Raw genomic sequence first — 21,428 nt, forward strand, 5'->3', positions numbered from 1 at the left:
GCTATGTAAAAAGTCTTTGGTTATTATATTCTTCGTATACGTATACTCTTGTCAGAGTAGTTGTGGTCCTTGGTACGAGGGCTGCCTTTTTATATTTCGAGATTTGAATACACTAGTGCTGCCATCTACCAGCTTAGATTGCAAATTGCACTTCGAATTATGTTAGCGGCAATATTGAAAAAAGTTTTCATGTGATTGGTAATAGTAATATCCATGTACCCATTTTGTTTCTGACCGCTAAATTAAACAATATCGCATCGGATGTACACTGGCATTGACTGGTGAACAATTTCGATGCGATCTCAGTCAACAACAGTAGGGTTTTGACATAATAACAAAACATTTTGATGTTAGCCAGCAAACTACAGTCAATAAAATACGAAGACACCACCAAACAGTAAGTTATATTATAAACCGATGACTCATCATTTTTATCATACATCATACAAAGCGTATGTTAGACACATTACTCTTTATTTGCGTGACAAAATTATTTCTCAGCCGAGAATACATTAAAAAGAAATTGTTTATATTGTTCTTTATCGAAGTTAGTAGCGATCCTGACGTTGGCTATATCCTTATCTCCAAATTCATTCGTGTTAATGCCTCGTTTCTCACCTGGAATAATACATTATTTTATATAAATACATGTATAAAACAGATAGGTACATATTCCTATGTAATTCGTGTTACTACTAAACTTTATTTACAATAATACTCGTGTCGATTTATCGCCACTCGATTCGAACATTTGAACTTCCTTTTTTCCGCACTTCTATTGTTATGTACCTACTATTTTCGTCTGTCGGATTTATAACATTTGTCACCTAAATTAATAATACACACGATTAACAAAATGTAACGATTTATACCTTTCATAAATTTTTAAAAACACATACATACTACAAAACCGTAGTTTTTACCGTTTAATATTATCTTGTTCCTAGAATACACGTATTCATCCACAATATCTGGCTTGATTGCTATCCCGATGACGGCAGGGTCGAGAGCACGCCACCGTTCATTCTTCTTCATGGAAACTTGCTCGTATTTATTTATAGCTTTGACCACATCATTGTCAATTTTACCTAGGACATTTTGTCTCCAATCCTGGAATGAAAATGAAATTTTGTGACATTTTAATCTCTTTACTTACATGAACATATTTACATAATTATATAAGAAACTGAGACTAAACATAAAAGCTAGTTAATGTCTAAAATAGGCCCTTGAGGCATTGTACCAAGGATACTGGCGACATTTCCTCGCTGTTTCGCAATGCTGATACGTTGTGCGAGGAAGTCGCCAGCTCTTCGGTCACCAGTTACCTCACCCAGACGCTTCGCGATTTCTGTGAGCATGACGCGAGTCGGGCCAAACACCTAAATTTTGTTATATTATAATCGTGGTATCAATTTTTATTGTTACGTCATGTCGAGCGCAAAAGACTAGAGACTAAACGCAATTTCAGAAATTATACACGCCTGCATGCAAGCGGTGTACTCCTGCATAAAATAATATAATACTGTATGTATATACAATCACGTATCCCATGAAGGGGTATGTAGAGCACATGAAACCAAGTTTTAGTCGCACTAATATCATTTTAATGGCAATAATATTAGCATTAGTGCCGTAAGTCATACCAAATCAGTACCTAATCATAAACAATGTTCCTTCCCGGAATTTTAAGGAAGAAATGTGATGTGATGCTGCAATACTACTCGTATTTAGTTATTAAATTTTATTAAAAGTAACATTACACCTTAATTTTGAGTAATCATTTTTAGTTTTAGTTTTTAGTATAATTTATAATTTACTTAGTATTGTTAATTAAATAAAAGGGTGATTCTCTGTAAGGATGTTCAACAAACAGTCCCCTGGCAATGATTTTTTAAAATATTTATTTATAAAATCAGAAATAGTTTGTATAATTTAATTAAGGCAAATGGGTTTTATTAAATTATACTAACTATTTAGGATTTCATTAATAAATATTTCAAAAAATCATTGCCAGGGGACTGTTTGTTGAACATCCTTACAGAGAATCACCCAAAAAACCGTATTTTTACTTAATTCCCTATTGAATAATGATACAGGCAGTTAATAGCTACTAATATTTATAGATACCTGTGAGTTCCTGTAATTGGCTCTTTGTTTTTATGTTTGTTGTATTATCTGTTTAAATAGCTGTTGGTACTCCTTGAATAAATAATCCATACTAATATCATAAATGGGAAAGTGTGTGTGTCTGTTTGTTTGTCCGTCTTTCACGGCAAAACGGAGCGATGAATTGACGTGATTTTTTAGGTGGAGATAGTTGAGGGGATGAAGAGTGACATAGGCAAATTTTTGTGTCTGTTTAACGCGAGCGAAGCCGCATGCAAAAGCTAGTAATAAATAAATAATAAATAGATTACAAGTATCCGAGTAGCGTCAATGCCACTCGGATACTTGTAATCTATATTATTCAATAGGGAATTAAGTAGGCTTTCGTTGAAGTTTTAAAACATTATTCTACACACTCACATACACTTATACGTGACACAAGTAGATATTCAATAAAACAATGATAAAAATCATTCTTGGAAACATAAAACAGTTGATCAACCCAACAACATTTGTAAAGGTGAGTTGAGTAGTAGATATTTATAGCCAAAGCTTGACGCGAGTCGGGCCAAACACCTAAATTTTTACTTACCCTGCCTGTAATAATTATACATTAATTTTATTTCGCTACTGTTTTTACAAGTCGGTAATATCGGTTTGTCGCATGCCCCGCACTTGTTTTATAAAGGTGGCGTTGATGCAACTTTATATCTCATCAAGGACGATGTAATACTGGGACAGACAAAGTTCATTCAAAAAAGCGTAACCCTGAAATGTATGGGCCTTTTAGGCCTAAAACTAGACGGCGCTGTTTCGCAGCCTGGAATTGGCCAGAATCATATTTTCCCCAAATATTATCGCGTGATTTTATTCTTTATATAAAATAAAGAAGCATGTCATTCCACAAATGACATGCTTCTTTATTTTAATATTATGATATCACGTCAATACACATTTTGAAAAAAAAGGCATCAGTGTATTCAGTATAGTTATGATATATTTAATAGATGGCGCTATAAATTGAGGTACGATTCTCAGCACGAAGATTGTAAATCCTGTATGTGATCTTATCGAAGTTTAAGCGAAAAACATATTTTTTCATGACCACACTTCACTGCCTAAGGACAAAACTATATTACCTTGCTAAAATCAAGATTTTTCTTCACTTGCGAGAATGGTAGAAGGATGACCTTGTCTGGATTAACATTGTCCAAGACAATATGGTAGGCTTCGGGGTCCATTCGAGCATTAAATTCTGGTCCTGGATTATCCCCATCTACAAAACCACTTTTTAATTATTTATATTAACCTATTAAGGGCCGGTTGGATCAAACCGTCTGTCACCGTTAAAGCATTCGTTAAAGTTTATTGTATGGGAAGTTCCATAGACGTCTGCTGCGTGACGATGATGTGTCTGTCAAATGTGGTTGGTGCAACTGGCCCTTAATCTTCATTTCACAAAAGAAAAGATCCTAGTTAATATTCCTACATACAATCACGCCTGTATCCCATGAAGGGCCTACCCTTCAGAGCACATGAAACGACTCAAGTTTCGGTGCCACTCTTGGCAAATAAGGGATTGAAAGAAAACGAAACAATGACATTGCAGTGACAGGTTGCCAGCCTCTCGCCTACGCCACAATTTAACCCATATCCCACAGTCGCTTTCTAATATTGCCTAGTTAAAATATGTGATTAAATTAATCATTATTCATTTAAAATTGAAGTTAAGCGACACAAATATTCAGTAAAACTTGGATCATGGAACAATGGTGGTTGCGTTCTGGAAATAGCCTCGTCTTTCCCACCATATATAGTTTCAGCCATAAAATTTAAACCAAATTATTTAATAAATATGGTAGATTTTCCTTTATATCACGATTTAGGTAAAACATTTAAAAAAATTAGGTAGTTTTTGCCTATCCAGGCTTCTAATTTATAAGTTCCAAAAAATGGAATATGTCCTTTATAAATCACATTGGACAGGACATTTCATGCTGGTGCGAAAACATTGAAGGTAAATCCAGCTTGTATTATGGGGTCCTATTGTAATATCTATGTACATCCATATAATATGTTTACTACAATGTTTACAGATTTAAATAATCTAAATTCAGGACAGAGGTTTTCATTACATTTGATGTTTATAATGTAGGTACTATACTGAAAAATATTGTACTATTTTGTTCCCAAGGGAGTTATGGATTAAGTTTTGAATACTATCCGTACAATACTTCAGGCAAAGGATGTTTCAATCAGCCAAGGATTTTTGTTGCACTACCAGACTTTGACTAAAAAGCTATAATAACATAACCACAATATTACAATTTTGGAAAAACCTCCGACCGCGATATTGTGTACCGATTTTCATGAAACATGGCTAAGAACACTCACGACTAACTCAGCTTTCAGACAAAAAAAAGAAATCTAAATCGGTTCATCCGTTCGGGAGCTACAATGCCACAGACAGACACACACACAGACAGACAGACAAACAGACAGACAGACAGACAGCGGACAGACAGACAGACAGACACGTCAAACTTATAACACCCCGTCGTTTTTGCGTCGGGGGTTAAAAATATTACTCATTATAAAAAGTGCATTTAATTTATTTTTTACAATTATTTCAGTGTGTTTTACATTTATTTTGTAAATTTCGCGCAGATAAATCGTTATAATTTACAATCTCATAGGAAATTGTGACGGCCATCGCGATTCGCGCTTGACCGCGTTGCCATAGCAAGTGGCGGTACAACAAAAACTTCTAGAAAATGTTGACAAAATATTTTGACGGACACAAATTAAGTGTAATTGTATGCTTCTTTGAACATTGCATTTAATTTATAATTCAATATTTTAGAATTTGTTTGTGCTCTAAAAGCGTTTGTAATCAAAGACAATGCATTTATATAAAGAGTCCTATATAGGTGAAGATAGACTACTGGTCGCAGCGCTGCCGTTGATGGTTTTGCGTTATGATTTTTTTTCCACTGTGTTTTCCTCTCAAATGTGATGAAAAATATTGTGTGTAACTCAGGAGATAAGGATATTATATACTCGTGTCTACAGAGTGTAACAAAAATGGTGGTGATCCGTTTAAGGGCGTACTCAGTATCGTATTCTTATCAAGAAAAAGTAGAAGAAAAGTTTTTTATCGCTAAAAAAATTTTCACTTTTGTATGAGCCGGGCCGCGCGAATCGGTCGAATCTCCATACAAAGATAAAAAAAATTTTGCGAAAAAAAATTTTTATCCTACTTTTTCCTGATGAGAATACGATACTGAATACGCCCTTAAACGGATCACCACCATTTTTGTTACACCCTGTATAATTCAATCCAATAATCACGACACTCGTAAATAATATCCCCCTTACCTCCCTTGTTGCACAATGTACTATTATATTAACTAGTGAATGTGATTGAGTGTCAGTTCACTTATAAAACGTTCGATATTTGAAACGAAACAAATGACTGATCGATGATTTTTAATCGCAAATAATTATGGTTCTTCGGAACAGAACGTTCAGAATTTAGGTAGTTAAAGTATCTGTTTCGGATGTCATAAAAGATAAAAGCAAATGATCACTAGCATAATTATGGCCTATATCTGAGCTTAATTTGCTTACCGCTCTTAAGCATATTATAATATTATGTACCTACCTACTTAATGTACTTATGCTTTGGATGTAGATAAAATCCATTTATTTACATGAACCAATTTGAACACCTAGAAACTGATGCTATGCATGAACTGTAATAGCTAGCTTAAATAGAATAAAATATTATGCCCATGGGATGTTGTACCCAGGACGATGGCGACACTTACTTAGGTATCGCATTGCTGATATGTTGTGTAAGGAAGTCGTTAGCTTTTCGGTCACCACTTCACCAGGTACATCAAACAGACAGCGATTTCTGTAATCAAAATGTGCGCAGTGGGACCCGAGAAACCTAGAATTTTAGTATATTACAAGCACATACCGTGAATGTGACCAGCTCCGATGTACAAGTGTGCCAATCGACCAATAAACCCTGGATCCAACCTTATTGCTAAGGCGATGTTAGTTAAAGGCCCTAATGTGATAAGAGTAATTTCGTCTGAAATTTAAAAAAAATAAAAAATTAAATGGTTATGATTATCAGTATGATAAGCATTAGATTTCACAACAAGCTACAACGGCGTACTTAATAGTACAAACATAATATATTTTTATTAATTTTTATTTTATATGGTATATATGTATGTAGTAGATTATAAAGCCTCCCATATTATCCGTGGCACTTTGTCAGTCCTATAGCGTAATTGTGGACCGATATAGGTCGAGGATAATGTGGGGCAATTTGTACCCAACTTATAGTGGTAGTCTACTTTTCCCTTAGACTGTAAAATTTTCCAACAAAAATATCGAAGATATTTCGCGTTATTTCTTTTGAAAACTAAAGTAACTTGTATTCGGTATCAACTGGACGGAGTCCCCGCTTATTCCGTTGTGGCATTATGACATTATGAGATAGACTGTGACAAATATTTGACGATCAATGGATTTGACGGTGACGGTATGGCCGTCGAGATCTCCGGATCTAACTTGTTTAAAAAATACTTTTTTCTTTTGTCGATTCTGTCGAAATCTTAAGAAACAGGGTACCTAGCAGTGGCGTGGCGTGAAAATTTTCGTTGATAAAGCCGGAGGGGTTTTTGGGATCTGTTTTGTATGGACTTCTACAGATACTTGAGAATTTTAGGGAACCCGTAGGGAATCGAGTTGTATCGACGCCACGCCACTGATACCTAGTCAATTTATTTATTACTTATAGTGATTATATATATTTGTTTCTTAGGTTATTATATTTAGTATAGTAGTTGAAATAATTATGGTATTTTTATAATATGTTTTGTAGTGATGTATAATATGTATATGTAGGGTAGAGCCGCCAAAGAATACGCACTTAATAAACATTTACTAAAGAAAAAAATAACTTTATTATTGCATTTTGTATTGCTAATCTAAATTTAACTTTGGTTATTTAGGAATATTTATTTTAAATCAAATTTAAAGCAACAATTTGCAAAAAATTAATTAAGGCTTAAACCTAATCTTCGTCCCGTGCGCACTCTTAGGGTGTTGTGTTGTAAAGAGTATGCATTGAGATACATTCGTACAAGGTAACAGTGCGCAATAGATTTGATTTCAGTTTTCAGCCGTGGCAATTATCGCAAATGAAGGCCTCAAATCCAAGGTAGTACAGGGTAGACAGTGAATCCAGTTTTCCCGGGGTGGTTCAAGGTAAATTTTAAGGCCATCTAAGCCATCTGATTATTTCTCGACCTGGGAACCGATTTTTGAATCTCGGCCTTATTAAAGTATGCTAAAGATATTTGGATTTTTATAGGGTTAAAAGTGGCAGTAGTTAGCCCCGGACATAAAATACTTGTATATGCGTCTTGACTACATGATATGAGTAAATTCAGAAGCAGAAAAACCAGTACTCATTAAAATTCAAATGACTACCTGGATAAGTTTTGGTTAGGTCGATGAGTGCTGACACTGCGTTCTTCTCCTGGGCAGGCAGCAAGTTGATTAACTGTTCGCCGCTATCGCCGAGCCCATCGTCTCCGTAATAATTTCCTCTTTCGAAATCTTTTAAAAGGGAGTCTTTGGCTCCTCGAAAGATAGGGATCTGAAAGTATATACAAACATTTAAAAAAATATATTCACATTTGTTCGCATAAAAGTAGGTGTACACATGGTTTCGTTAAAATATATAATAGAAATTATACACAGTTACACACATGTCATTCTCTGTTACCTATGGGGATCTAAAAGTATGCATTGTTCAAGCTAATTTAATTAGTGTTTCCGTGTAGTAAATTGAAGACATCTCTAACTAGTGACAGTTTTCCGTCTCTGATATCATAATACCTACTCATGTATTTGCCTAGCGTCTAAAAATACTCTGATAGTCCCATTATATAGTTCATGCTAGTGGGCTGCAATATTGTCTGTAAAGGCTTATTACTCTTTGAATTTCTACTTTCCACCAGTTCCATTTTTTTTCGACTTGGGCCTAAGTATTAGCAAAATGTACCCACAGGATAGATTTAGAATGTGCCGGAAGCGTAAGTTTTGTCATTATTTTCCATTGCTATAAATACTTGACGTTATCGTTAGCAGACGTTTCTGCTTGTTAGAAATGAGTGTAATAGGCCAAACGACTCGGTTACGTAGGTATTTGAACCCCGGACTTCAGCTTCACATATACAGAGTAACGGCGATTTTAACCTCTCGTATGCTTAGGAGCAGATCTGCTCCATATTGTTTCAACTTTAACATGTAGTTATTATGACTAATATATTAATGACAATTTTTTGACAGACGCATACGAAAGGTTAAGAGTTGTGCTAGCTGTAGTGTATTACTCACATTTTGTCTCCTAGCTACTTTTAGAATTCTTTGGTTGTTGATACACACATTAGTCTCTTTTGTGTTACCATGGACCGTAGTCAGTGCTAGAAGTTGGGACCTGAAAATAGATTAAATAGAAGTACGTCGATGTCATGAACTATGAATTTTATTAAAAAACGCCGACTGTTTGGCTTTACGTTTTAGTTACGTACGGAATATAACTTCCATAAGGCGGGCCAATGGTGTATGGAATGACTGAGATAATATCGATATCAGCCCTTTGTGGACCGAAGACTGTATACTATATATACACGGTGTAACATGAGAATACCGAATAATGTAAACCACGCATTTTTAATGACAAAAGAAAGAAAAAATCTTATGTAACTTTGAGCTAATTTTGCCAATCTTTTTTGTAAGGTCAGTGCGGGCAAGACCGGCATACTTTATTTGAATTAAAGTCAGACTACGCGTATACGGTCATAATGATCATCTCCCGTCCGTCATCCACCAATTAATAAGAAATACTATCCAATACGATACGGCAACGCAAATTAACAAAATGTAAAAGTTCTCACCCATTAAAGTGCTTTTCATAAAGTAGCGCAAGGAATATGGCCACTGCATCATCGCCTCCAGCGTCGTTGTCAATTATTAATTTACTACTTTTCAACGGAGAGCTGAAACAACATCAGGCAATTCACTCTAAAACACTCGGATAAAATAACGAGTAGGTAATAAACCTAGTAAGTAGGGACTTAGTTGAGTCCTAGTAACTGCATGGAATCGCTGAAACAAAGATTTAAAATTTTTTCTACTCCCGTACTGTTATTCGTGAGTTACAAGGTCGTGCATAGAACTTTAAAACCCTACATAAAAGATGTCAGGGCAAGTCTATCTAGTCTATACCCTGAAAACATTTAGTAGCAGTAGCACGATATAGCTGTTACAGTTCAGTAAATACATTGCTACCAACTTAACAAACTAATTCGCAGAGTCGAGACTCCTTCGTTTTCTGCTGCGTTCATTGGCGACGCGTCAAATCGCATTCAAATGTATGAGAACTCGATTCAACTCGGCTCGATTCGTCTTAGTGGCCAGGCTTCAAAGTACCACACCATAGACAACCATACCATAGACAGTTTTATTTTAATTTTTGCACTCAAACTGCATATTCGAAATGGTAGGCGGTCCACTAGATAACTAAGATGACTGAAAGTAGGTATTTGTTGAATTTATAATTTTCTTTCAAAATAAGTGCTTGGTCGTAGAAAAAGTATTGTATGCAACGGTGTTTAACTGAGTCAAAAAATGCTTGTGGCGTCTCTATTAACAATTTTCGGCTTCGCCTCAAATTGTTACCCACGCCACTCACCTTTTTTGACCTCTTTTAACCACCAGTTGCATAAAATACTATTAAGAAGTTATATTACAATGTGCTTATAAAAGTCAAGATAAAATGCTAGACCCATACCAATGGGGGTGGGCACTGGGCACCCAGGGCGCCGTAATACTGAATGCGTCGTACGTATATTGCTATGCCGACGCAAGGCTTTATGAGGATATTGCTTGTTAACTTATAAGGCAAGTCAGGCCATATCTTAATTTTTAGGGTTACCGTACAAAAGGTGCCCTTATGATGCGACTAGGTATGTCTGTCTATCACAATACTAAATATCTCTAGAACTACTTATGCTATCGCTTTGAAATTTGAATTATGAACATCATTAACTTCTACAAATTGAAAGTATTTTTTTTATTTAAGGGGGCAAACTGTCAAGTTACTGTCAGAGTTACTTTTTTAGGTCAAGCCGCTGTGGGGTATCGTTAGCTTAAAAGAGATACTTATTTAACTGTACATATCAAAACTATTTTCTATTTTTTTGTTGTGTACATATCAAAAATTTTCTATTTTTTTGTTGTTGAAAAAAGAGAAAATGTAAAAAATTGTGTTTTTTATCAAACATGGCTATTATAATAAATGTTACAGGAAAAATAAAATTGTACACGAAACTTGAAAACTTTTTTGTATTAATAAAAAGCCTTTCAGATTTACGTTTAAAATTATTTATCCCTGAAAAATCATCTGCCTATAGATGTCGCTGTACGTTGACTGCTCATTTCCTACATCGCGTTTTTCCTCATATAATGGGGTTGGGTCAAGAAGAATCCTTACGACGGGATCCCTTTCTTTCCCATAAACTTATTGGTCAGAATTTCGTTAGTCATAAGTATTCATATATTTTGTGGTCATAAACATCGCTAGTCATAATTTTTGTTACGAATTTAACATTAACAACCCATAATATTGGATGCCATAACTTTAAAAGTCATAAAGTTGATGTGTATAATTTTATAAAGCATATCAATAATTATTCAGAAATATTATAAGGCATATAGTTTAAAGCCCTAATGATTGTTCTGCATATAGAGGTAGATTTAATGTCTAAAATTCCTTAAGTATATGAATCTTTCAGACATACATATAATTGCACAGAAAAAAATTTGAGATAATAAATAAAATACTATTCATGACTTCCAAACAAAAAGTAACCCTATTTAGTTAGTTAGGTTAGTTAGTTTCCTATGATTCCTTAGAGCGGAAGTAGGAGCCTCGAGTAGCGGGGCTCCGTCGACTTATAGGTGGAATAAAATTGTTTTAAAAATAATCCTTTTCCTCGTGTAGGTTCGTTAGTTTCCTCTTGTCCCTTAGAGCGGAAATAGGAGGCCCGCGTAGCGGGGCTCCGTCGACTTATTGGCGGAACAAAATTGTTTCAAAAAGTATCCCTTTGCCTCGAGTAGGTTCGTTAGTTTCCTTTTGCTATAGTTACCTTTTGTCTTTACCTAAGAGCGGGTATAGAAGTCGTTGACGTCGGCTCCTTGGCGAGACTAATTGGTTTAATAGGTGCCATGAAAATTTAATAAATACTGGGGTAGTTAGTAAGCCAAATTACAACTTACGAAAATGCAGACGAAATAGTATTTAGTAGTAGAATGAAGAGTTTTTCAGTCGAGTACCGTGTTTAGGCCACGAAGCTTGCTGAGTGGCCTAAGTAAGATACGAGATTGAAAAACTTAATTATGTTACGATTGTATACAATACTTTTTCTATGAGTCATCATCATCATCATCAATGGACGAACAATATCATCATTCAAGTTACGCCTCCTTAATGCAAAAATTCCTAACGTATTATACGCTTTTATACCAAACATTTCTAAGCAATAAACTGTTGATATGAGAACTATAATAGTTACTAGCAATTATTCCAATGCACTTAAATAAAACTTCCACCCATATATAAACTAACAAATAAAACAACTTGTATACAACAATTATAATTGGCACATATAAAATGACACATTATAGCCATTTCTTTTGGTTAACCTTTAGAACGCTTTGCCTCTCGCGTCAAAATGTGGCCTACACGCCAGTACCTCTTCTAGTAAATAACGAAAATAAACCTATCTGTCAGCAGGACAATTGCTTTGACAGCGTCTGCCATAACAACTTTAGGCGTTGCTGGCGTCGTGGGTACGACAGCATACAACGCCTTTAGGCTTTCTTGGCGGTCAAAGGCTTAATAATATGCATATCCATTACCATTAATACTATTTATGGTAATTTATTTATTTATTTATTTATTTATTAGTAAAAACATGTTTACATGACATTACAGTAAAACCAATGCGTCACGAAACTTAGATAACATAAAAGAAAAAAACAGTTTGTAAGAACATGAAAAAAAAAAAAAAAAACAAACAATAAAGTTTAAAACTAAACAATTGATTTGGGCGATGACGTAACTGCGTGGCTCCGTTGCGTCGTTTGCCCCGGTGTAGGATTCGGCAAATTGCCCCGGAACCGCCGAAAAACCACACCTTTCGGCCAGAAGTCTGCGCTCGCGATGGTGTCCTGCAGTGGCCGCGGCACGCGCACCACGAACGAGCTGAAGTGCACGTAGTGACGCGACTGCAGCTGTTGCACCCTCAGCGTGTAGCCAGTCTTCCGGCGAACGTAGTCCACCACCTCGTCTGCCACGGCGGAGTAGTGCAGACGAGACACATAGAGCGCCCTACTCGGTGTTGCGACCCGTAGACCAGAATTAACCGGCTCTGCAGTGCCACACAGAGTCTTTCGAGGCGCCCTGCGTGTCTTGTTTTTTCTTTCCACCAGTGTGAATCCCTCCTTATCCACACTGGCGCGGGAGGACTTCTTGAGTGGGGCCCGTTCATCACACACCTTAGTAGGTGCCTTGACCCGGTCAGCTGTTCGAGGCTGACCCACAACATCAGCATAAGCACGCTGACGTAGTGTCGAGTTTACCGGGGGCGGTCGCGCGCGCAGGGGGGGCGCGCGCGGAGCGGCGACACGTGCTGCACTTTTTACCGTGTCAGCATTGCGCAAACTGACCGACCGAACACTAGTGTCAGGCCGATTTATGTCCATATTAATATTTGAATCAGCCGTCCGAATTGGGGCATTCCGCAAAGCAGCGATTTCGTTGCGTAATTCGGCTATTGTTGTTAGGCTAGCTTCAAATTTAATTTTAACTTCCGCTAAACTTGATTTAAGGGCCACGATTTCCTTTTCCAAGCAGCGAACGTCGACTTGATCCGGCTCACGCGACGTCAGGATGGTATCCGTCGCTAAAAACTCCGGAATCCGGTCTTCATTCTCCTTCAGGATCTTCTTAATATCTTGAAGGGTCTTCTCTCCGGTTTCATCACCTCTCCGGTGAGGTACATATGTGCCGACGATCCCCAGGGACTGGCACAGCACTTGCTTCGCTTGACAGATGTCTTCGATGGTAAAACTCGACGCACGAGAACTTATCTGCATAGCAGCAGCCGCATCCATCTTTCCTTCCCGCAACAGCTTGTTTTTTAGTTGCAGAAAGGCGAGGAACTCGTTCACGATGGGTTGACTCGGTTTGGAGAGATCCATCGTGTCAAATCGCCAACGCGACTCAAGCCGCGCTAAATTCGCAATTTATTTTAATTATTACTCATCAACGCGTCTACATCGCTGCGCGCATTGGACTCGACGTAATGGATATGCAGATTATTAATACTGTTTTTAGTTATAATTATTGGGGTATTTGTTTTGACAATTTGTGACAAGTTAAATTCTTTCGGTGTGGCATTGGGAGACTGGGACAAATGCATTGGGGTAAATGTTGGACTTGCTGGAGATGGGGCTTGAGGTTCTTTTGTAACAGTAGAGGTTGATGTTGGTGGAGCATTATTATTTTCTATGGCATTTAATATAGTGTTGGACACAGCAATTTTACTCTGAACTGAGTTGTCTATATAACCCTCTGCTACGCTGGTGCTCTTCCACCCACCATGCCTTTTTAGGGTTTCAATGTTTCCTCCTGCAAACAAACATAAAAAAATTAGCCAATAATTATCACACAAGAGTATTAATTTACCCACCCACAGAGAAAAATGATGGAAAATAAAATGAAATACTAATGAAATCCGAACGCAGTATGTCACTGGTTTGATTCCAGCCCTGAGCTGAGCACTGGAGACCATGGTCACTTTTTCTTTAGTAGTTATGAGACATCTCTTTCAATTTTATAAAATGAAATACTATTAAATGGGTATTACAAACCTGCATCAATGAGCATGGTGGCCGAGGTCCTTCGGAAACAGTGGCCAGTATATAGTTCAGGATTTGGTAATTTCATGTAACCAGCCACCATTTTTCCAATGTTCCCAAAAGTGTTGATACCAATGTTTTGGCTTGAGCATTTTCCATTGTGATATCTTATGAAAAAATGATCATTTTTACAATTTTCCGGGCGTAACTTCATATATTTCTTGATAATATTGTAATATTTGTTAGTAATCGTAAACATCCTTTCTAGTTTATTTTTGGTGTTAATAATGTTTACCACCAATGTGTTGTTGAGGTCTTTCACATTTGCATTCAGTAAACTGTGCAGTTCATGCCTTCGACAAGCACCCATGATGCCAAAAATCACCGCTGCCTGAAAACAAAACATTTGACATTGAATGTATGTTTATTTTGTCCTCTGACTCTATGAATACAGAAATGGAAATCAAGTATACATTTATAATATAAAATAGATATACCTAATTATGTTACCTTGGCAAAAAGAAAAACATTGTCGGGTGCTTCATTGAATTATATCCGTTTATATTGTTTATATTGTGTTTATACACACAGTGTTTATATCCGATGTTGAAAATGTCTTTGATTTTTTTGTTTTGTAACCATCTGACTTTCGTTTCAAGAATGCGTGAAGCTTGGTGTATTTGGACACATCAGCCTTTTGATAAATATTTAAAGTTGACTTTAGCAGCGAATACTCGGACCACAACGACGATGGGGCAAAGTTTGCACTCATTTCCTGAAAATAGGCTAGAAGCACATTTTCTGAGAAAGAATTTGTGTTTTCTTGTCCGCCATTCCATGAATTTAGCGTAACTTTTATCATACAGATTCTTGGATTTTTCTGGCAACAATAATAGCAATGGCAGCAGCAATCTTCCGGAGTACCGGCCAAACCATCGCTGTCACTTTCAGCCATTTTAAAAGCAGGGGTTTATAATTTCACCTATATATCAGAAACACACGCACAAAACACAACATTCAATAGCGTCGTAAGTCGTTCACTGTTGTATTGTATCAACATCGAGTTGCCTGGCAACCAAACCAAGTGAATTACAAAGCAGCTGTCTCTGATTGGCCGATAACGCGACAGATAAAAAAAAATGTGTTTCAGATGCAGAAAAATTTGCCAGGGATCGCAAATTAGTATAGAAATTGTGTTAAGTTCTATTTTTGAAATTATTATAGTTAACTAAAGTTAACTATAATGATCTCATTATAAGTTGAGTTGGAACTGCCATAGAGTATCCAGCACTGAAAAGTTAGCCCTTGTAGTTTAATCTGTGGTGTCCTAATTGACAGATTACAGACGACGAGTAGAAAAAAAACATTACAACATTTTTTATGGGAAACAATAGAGATCCCATTCACATCCCATTGAATGCTATTAGTGAAGAAACACCATGCTTATGACTTGAAAATTATGACTTGTGATAAATTCCTTAGAACAATTATTCCGAATAACTTTATTTCCTTCAACATTATGGATTTGTATAACTATGGACTTTGATTATTATGGCTAATACATTTTATGACTAACAATATTTATGACTTTCAAAAATTGGAACTACAATTTCTTACATTCAATTTTATGACTAGTGATAATATGACTAAGAAAAATTATGACGGAAGACGTTATGGATAGTAAAAATCGGACTTCAAACATTATGGGAACCAATAGAGACCCCCTTACGAGATGTCGTAAACTATTGAAGTCGAATTGTCTTTGGACGTTGTCTAACAGTAATAAAAAATATGTATTTCTATAAATGATATACTACAAATTTTAGTGTAAAAAGTAATTCGGCCCCATGCGTGCTGCTTTTCGACAGTTTGCTGGTACTTTACTCATGGCGGTTGTGTAAGTCGATGTTGGCATTTTCTTTATTTCTAATTTAATTTTTCGAATTAAAGCCTGTATAGTTTTCGGTCGGAAATTATTTGCATAAACACGCCTTTTTAAATTGGCCCAAAAATCTTCAATCGGACGAAGTTGTGGTACGTTAGGCGGATTTGAATCCTTTGGCACATATGGGATTCCTAGTTCGTCCATTTTAGCCAGGGTCTTTTTTGAATAATGGCTGGATGCTAGATCGGGCCAAAATATAACATTAACTCGTCTGTGATGTGTTTTCATAAAATCACGTACAATTGGCAAGCAACCCTGCATGTATCGTTCAGCATTGACTGCTAAACCAGACTCAAAAAATACCGGCTTCGACATGCCGCGAGGACTAATTGCAAGCCATAACAAACCTTTTTTTGGGAACTTAGTATGCTCCACGTATTTCACTGATTCTTCAGCTGGCTCATTGCCCTTTTGGAAAAAAAAGTTTCCCTGCCATTCATTGCCGTCTAAGGTGAAATATCGTCGTCCATAATGCACTCTACGTCGTTTTTTGCATGAAATATGTTTTGGACCAAAGTTGTCAGTCTCCTCTTTTGGGTAAGTTTTTGGTTTTCGGACACGGTGGGTTTTACTTTTCGTGCTCGTTTCACAATGCCCATTTCATGTAGATACTTTTTCACTGTTTTGCCATCACAATTAAATTTTTTTCCGAGTTCTCTGTAGGATTTAGCTACCCGACCTACCGTAATTTTCTTCAGTTGGCTTCTTTTCAAAGATTGGCTTAAAGAACACAGTTTGCCTGAACCTGGTTTTCTAGTAGTCGTATTTCGAAGAGAATAGGTTGATAATATATTATAAACCGTCCTTCGGCTCTCCCCCATTTCTGTAAAGTGTTTAACAATCCTCGACTTCGGCCAGTCTGGATGTGTGTCGCGAAAATTACACACGTTTTTTTCATTTACTCTTTAAACTTAGTATATAAACTTTGTGCAAATTTTATTTCGCATACGTTAATAATAAAATTGTATAATTATTCAATATTACTTGTTATGTGGAAAATTGAGTCTTGAGAGATTTAGTTAAGTCTGTAGAGTTACATGAATAACATTTGATGATTCAACTATTGAAAGTTTGTACGGAACCCTCCATGGGCGAGTCCGACTCGCACTTGGCCTGTTTTTTTGTAGAACATCGGTTTTTATGAATAATAATGTACATACGATTTCCATGAAAGTCTCAATGGATATGTAATTAATTATTTTGTAGCCATCTTTATGGCATAAATGATATTAAAATTAATATAAATGTAAAATCCGTAATATGTATCCTCAGTCTGTACCAAAACTTAAAAGGTATATGGGAATTAATTTGGCGTAACCGGTCGGAAAAGGAATACATTTTTGGTAGTTAAGTTTGGTTTTTAAACTCTGGGAAAGATTCGTCAAGTACAGGTGACCCTAAGAAGTGAAGCGAAGTCTGTCTGTGATTTGATGCTTGGTGCAAATGTAAGAAACCTCTATAGCACAGCTTGTTTTTCGCTATATGTGTCTGGAACAAATAAATAATAGCCTATTTCAGCGAATTTATTGGTAATAGGTTGCAAATTATTTAACACCACATCGACATCACCCACGGGGTACCGTTATCAGTTTTTAATAATGTAAAATTTACATTTTTCTTGCCAAATTTAGAGTTCATTCATCTTAAACGTATACACTAAAATTTTGATACCCATGATTTCAAAGTTAACCACCAGCAGCAAGCGTTAATTCTCTGTGATTTCTCTGAGAACGATGAGACGAAGGATATTCAAATCATGCACTTTAGAGCGCCGAAGATTCAATCACGCTACAAGCAGGGATGATATTACCTATACTGGGCGAAATAATGTTAGTCGTGCTGTATCTGGACTTTATCTCCATACAATTAGTCACCTAACTAAGCTGGCCAATGCAAAGGCGGTCTTTAGGGACAAAAACGTTTATTTATAAACGTTACAGTATCTTCACTGAAATATTGAACGATGTAATGAAAGTATTCACAATATCCCACATGTCAGAAAATGATACCGTTGAAGTTTCATCTTTAATTCCTTCTGAGGTGAAGCCATTGAAAGGCACTTTACAAGTTCATCAAATAAGAAACCATTTAAAAACACTGAAATATCGAGTTGTAAAAGAGAATCATGTTACTGTTTTGGACTAAGGAAGCATACATGATATTGAGTGATTTAAAGCCAAACCTAGTATTTTTTTTGTTAAGAATGACTCAAGGGCAGAAAATCTTTCCACACCTGAACATTGATGATTTCAATGTAAATTGAGGAAATTAGTATATGTATACGACACCCAACTTGTTTCGCTCATGGACTACACAGAGTGGGGAACATAATTATAAGCTCTGGGCATAAATTAGTCAATTCTTTAATATCCAATGTTAAGGAGATTTTTATAATCGTCAGAATTTTCAGGGACCATGCAAATGTTACACAATACTCACCTTCGGAATCATAAAACTGAAACTGACCCTTAATGAATGGTTGTGTATGCATATATCTATTACTCTATTTTATACGTTTATCATTATCTAGGTAAATTGTTTATAAGCTACCATTCAGGGACGCAACGGAAGACCAGCACTGTGGTACTCATACCAGTGTGCATAACCGAATGCACAAACGCTTCACGAAACTGAGCGAATCGTGAAGCGTTTGGGCATTACGCTACGCACACAGAGCATAATTATGTGGAGTGGCGTCCCTTTCTAGCCTCTACACTACACCAGCGCCAATGTTTTTAAAGGTTAAATACTTCTTAGCTGTCCTCCTGTATTGTATTGGCGTGATTCAACGCAACAATATGAAGACTGTGCCAGTGTCAATTTAGAGTCCCAAAGAAAAGTCGATCGCGGCAAAATGAGTCTACGGTGAACATAAAATAAATACTACAAAATAGTATAAACTTATTATTATAATTATGTCAAAAGCTACGCGAAAAAATCGATCACGGCGAAATGAGCTTACGGAAACATACTACACGAAAAATCAAATACCTACTACAAATTAATTATACTAATGTCGTCAAAGCTATGAGAAATAGTGCGTCAGGTAAAAAAATAGTGATACATCTTTTTCAATGAAGGTGAAATGCGATTCGGTGAATTACTACAATTTTATGCTTTTGGGATACAGGATACAGGTCTAACAAATCGATTAAGGCGCTGTTTGTAGATGGTTTTTAAAATAAATGATTCTTATTTGTTTATTTAATGTGCTTTTACCCATTATTACTATTTGGACCACCTGGTTAAATGTAAGTTTTTACAAACGAAATTATATCACAATCGATAGAAAAAATGTAATGCACTACAATTCTGATAGAAGAAAGTTTTCTGATAATAGATATATTTAAAATATTTTATAATCATTTTCTGTATAGAAACCCAGATGTGGACTGATTAAGGAATGTGACTGAAGTCATATTAAAAAATATGGAAAATGGAAAATTATAAACAAGTCCTAAAACATGCAATGTAGTTCAATGGCAAATTAGAGAACAAATCATTGTATAAATAATTTATTTTTTATTTTGTTTAAGTACCTAGTTACGTAATTCAGCGCGTTGTCATTGGTAACTATAATACGTACTCTTTTATAGAATGGAGAACAGACAGTGAGTGAAACACTAAATATTTATTACCTTTCATTTGCATTAACCGACGAAAATGATAAAATGATAAACACTGCGATTAAAAACATTTTAACTTTAAAATTATTGTTCACACTTGTTCCGCTCTGTCCGTTTGAAGATAAACTAGAGTGACCCAGACTGATAGGTAATTAACTCATGAACAGATTTATCTAATTATATCATAGAGTCAGACCAAGCTAAAATGATAATATGTTTTATACCAGATAGCGCAAGGCTTAATTTATATGTCAAGCTTCTATCAAATTATGTTTACTTAACCCTTGCAATTTGGACCTTATCATGATAGCTGTAACTTTAACATGGTCTGACTTACTCAATATTATTGTAAAAAACTAGCGATCCGCTGAAAGATAGGTATAGGTACCTACTTATTATGTTTTAGAGAGATTATTCTAACATTGTTTACGCATATCTCTCTGGACAGCGTATTCGACAAAAGCTCTTAACTTGCTTGATTTTTTCCACTTCAATGGCCAACAAAATAAAGTTTCCGTTAATTGTCGTTGTTATATTGCGATCATACACCAATGAATGCTAAAAACTTACTGTCAGAGGTTTCCATTCAGACATAAATTAAATATAACAAGATCATACTATCCCATACATTAAAATGCGACCGCCTAAGACCGCGCTTACACTCCACCACACATAGATGGTGCCACAATATTGTTATACAAGGGGCAAAGTTGTATTTTAACGCCGAGTGTGGAATGGAAAAACGAGCAAGTTAAAGGATTCTATAGTTGAACCACGAGCGAAGCGAGTGGTTCGAGAATAGAATCCTGAACTTGCGGGTTTTTTAACACACGAGAAGTAAAATACATTTGCACCCGAGTGTAACACAAAACTTTTCCCCTCACTATAGCGAGGAAACTACAACACAAAAAATGCGTTTATTACTGCTTCCAGTAGTTCCACAGGTGGTAAATCATCTTTATTACTAGATTCACCTACTTTTATCAATTTTAAAGCAGTTATTTTGACATTATTCAAGGTCAAATTACTTTACCCACTAGTGGATAAAATGCGTTTTTACCCGCTGGTATTAAAGGACAAAACACGTGTTTCCGAGCTAGTGAGGGGAAAAATGTCTTGTAGCTTCCGATTATACTTGTAGATGGCGTTAAGTGTCACTTTTGACATAGATTTACGGCTCGGAATTGACACTTAATGCCAATCTACAAATAATCGGTGGCAACAAGGCATTTTTTGTGGCGCCATCTATGTGTGGTGGAGTGTAAGTGCGTTCGTAGGCGATCGCATTTTAATGTATGGGATGGTATGATCTTGTTATATTTAATTTATGTCTGAATGGAAACCTCTGACAGTATGTTTTTAGCATTAATTGGTCTATGATCGCAATATAACAATGACAATTAACGGAAACTTCATCACTAAATGAATAGTCTCCAATACTCTCCAACTCCAATATCAGTTGCTAAATAAGTAGGTGGGGTGGCCTTAGAATAAACCAAACCTGCAACGGCATCAAAATGCTACCTATAGTGGGATATTTGAAGGCTTCAAATTAGTCGCCAAACTGTTATACTTACTTATGTTAGCCATTTTTATGAGCTGCCGAATTTCGATTTAGTTAACCGGTTAAATATAAATACGCGCCTTAAAATTTCATTTCTAGCTCGTACTCGTAACTCTAATACCGCTGAACGCCATCTATTGTAAAGTGCACGCATTAAGACTGAACGTAC

The 21,428-nt window shown here is 36.1% G+C and overlaps 2 protein-coding genes across 2 annotated transcripts; both read right to left on the bottom strand.

The window, feature by feature from the left end:
* Positions 1-385: 385 nt before the first annotated feature.
* Positions 386-19,819, bottom strand: LOC125241444 (probable uridine nucleosidase 2). Its single transcript, XM_048149939.1, has 8 exons — positions 19,708-19,819; positions 9,096-9,197; positions 8,536-8,635; positions 7,624-7,792; positions 6,095-6,211; positions 3,249-3,385; positions 924-1,110; positions 386-618 (listed from the first exon to the last, which is right to left on the bottom strand). The coding sequence occupies exons 1-8, from the start codon at positions 19,764-19,766 to the stop codon at positions 491-493; spliced, it is 999 nt and encodes a 332-aa protein (XP_048005896.1). The 5' UTR covers positions 19,767-19,819; the 3' UTR covers positions 386-490.
* On the bottom strand, positions 13,477-15,289 carry LOC125241445. The gene is made up of 3 exons (XM_048149940.1): positions 14,635-15,289; positions 14,137-14,515; positions 13,477-13,894 (listed from the first exon to the last, which is right to left on the bottom strand). Exons 2-3 carry the CDS (start codon positions 14,492-14,494, stop codon positions 13,515-13,517), a joined length of 738 nt encoding a protein of 245 aa, XP_048005897.1. The 5' UTR covers positions 14,495-14,515; positions 14,635-15,289; the 3' UTR covers positions 13,477-13,514.
* Positions 19,820-21,428: the final 1,609 nt, after the last annotated feature.

Source organism: Leguminivora glycinivorella, chromosome Z (assembly GCF_023078275.1).
Source record: "Leguminivora glycinivorella isolate SPB_JAAS2020 chromosome Z, LegGlyc_1.1, whole genome shotgun sequence".
NCBI lineage: Eukaryota > Metazoa > Arthropoda > Insecta > Lepidoptera > Tortricidae > Leguminivora > Leguminivora glycinivorella.

What these genes read in the sequence shown, in the direction of transcription:
- LOC125241444 (XM_048149939.1), bottom strand. Translation starts at nt 19,766, where the DNA reads ATGTTTTTAATCGCAGTGTTTATCATTTTATCATTTTCGTCGGTTAAT. An exon ending in AAGTAGCTAGGAGACAAAAT is followed by an intron (nt 7,793 to 8,535) that starts GTGAGTAATACA and finishes ATATACTTTCAG; the next exon opens with ATCCCTATCTTTCGAGGAGC. An exon ending in CCTAACCAAAACTTATCCAG is followed by an intron (nt 6,212 to 7,623) that starts GTAGTCATTTGA and finishes TTTAAATTTCAG; the next exon opens with ACGAAATTACTCTTATCACA.
- LOC125241445 (XM_048149940.1), bottom strand. Translation starts at nt 14,494, where the DNA reads ATGGGTGCTTGTCGAAGGCATGAACTGCACAGTTTACTGAATGCAAAT. An exon ending in CACCATGCTCATTGATGCAG is followed by an intron (nt 13,895 to 14,136) that starts GTTTGTAATACC and finishes GTTTGTTTGCAG; the next exon opens with GAGGAAACATTGAAACCCTA.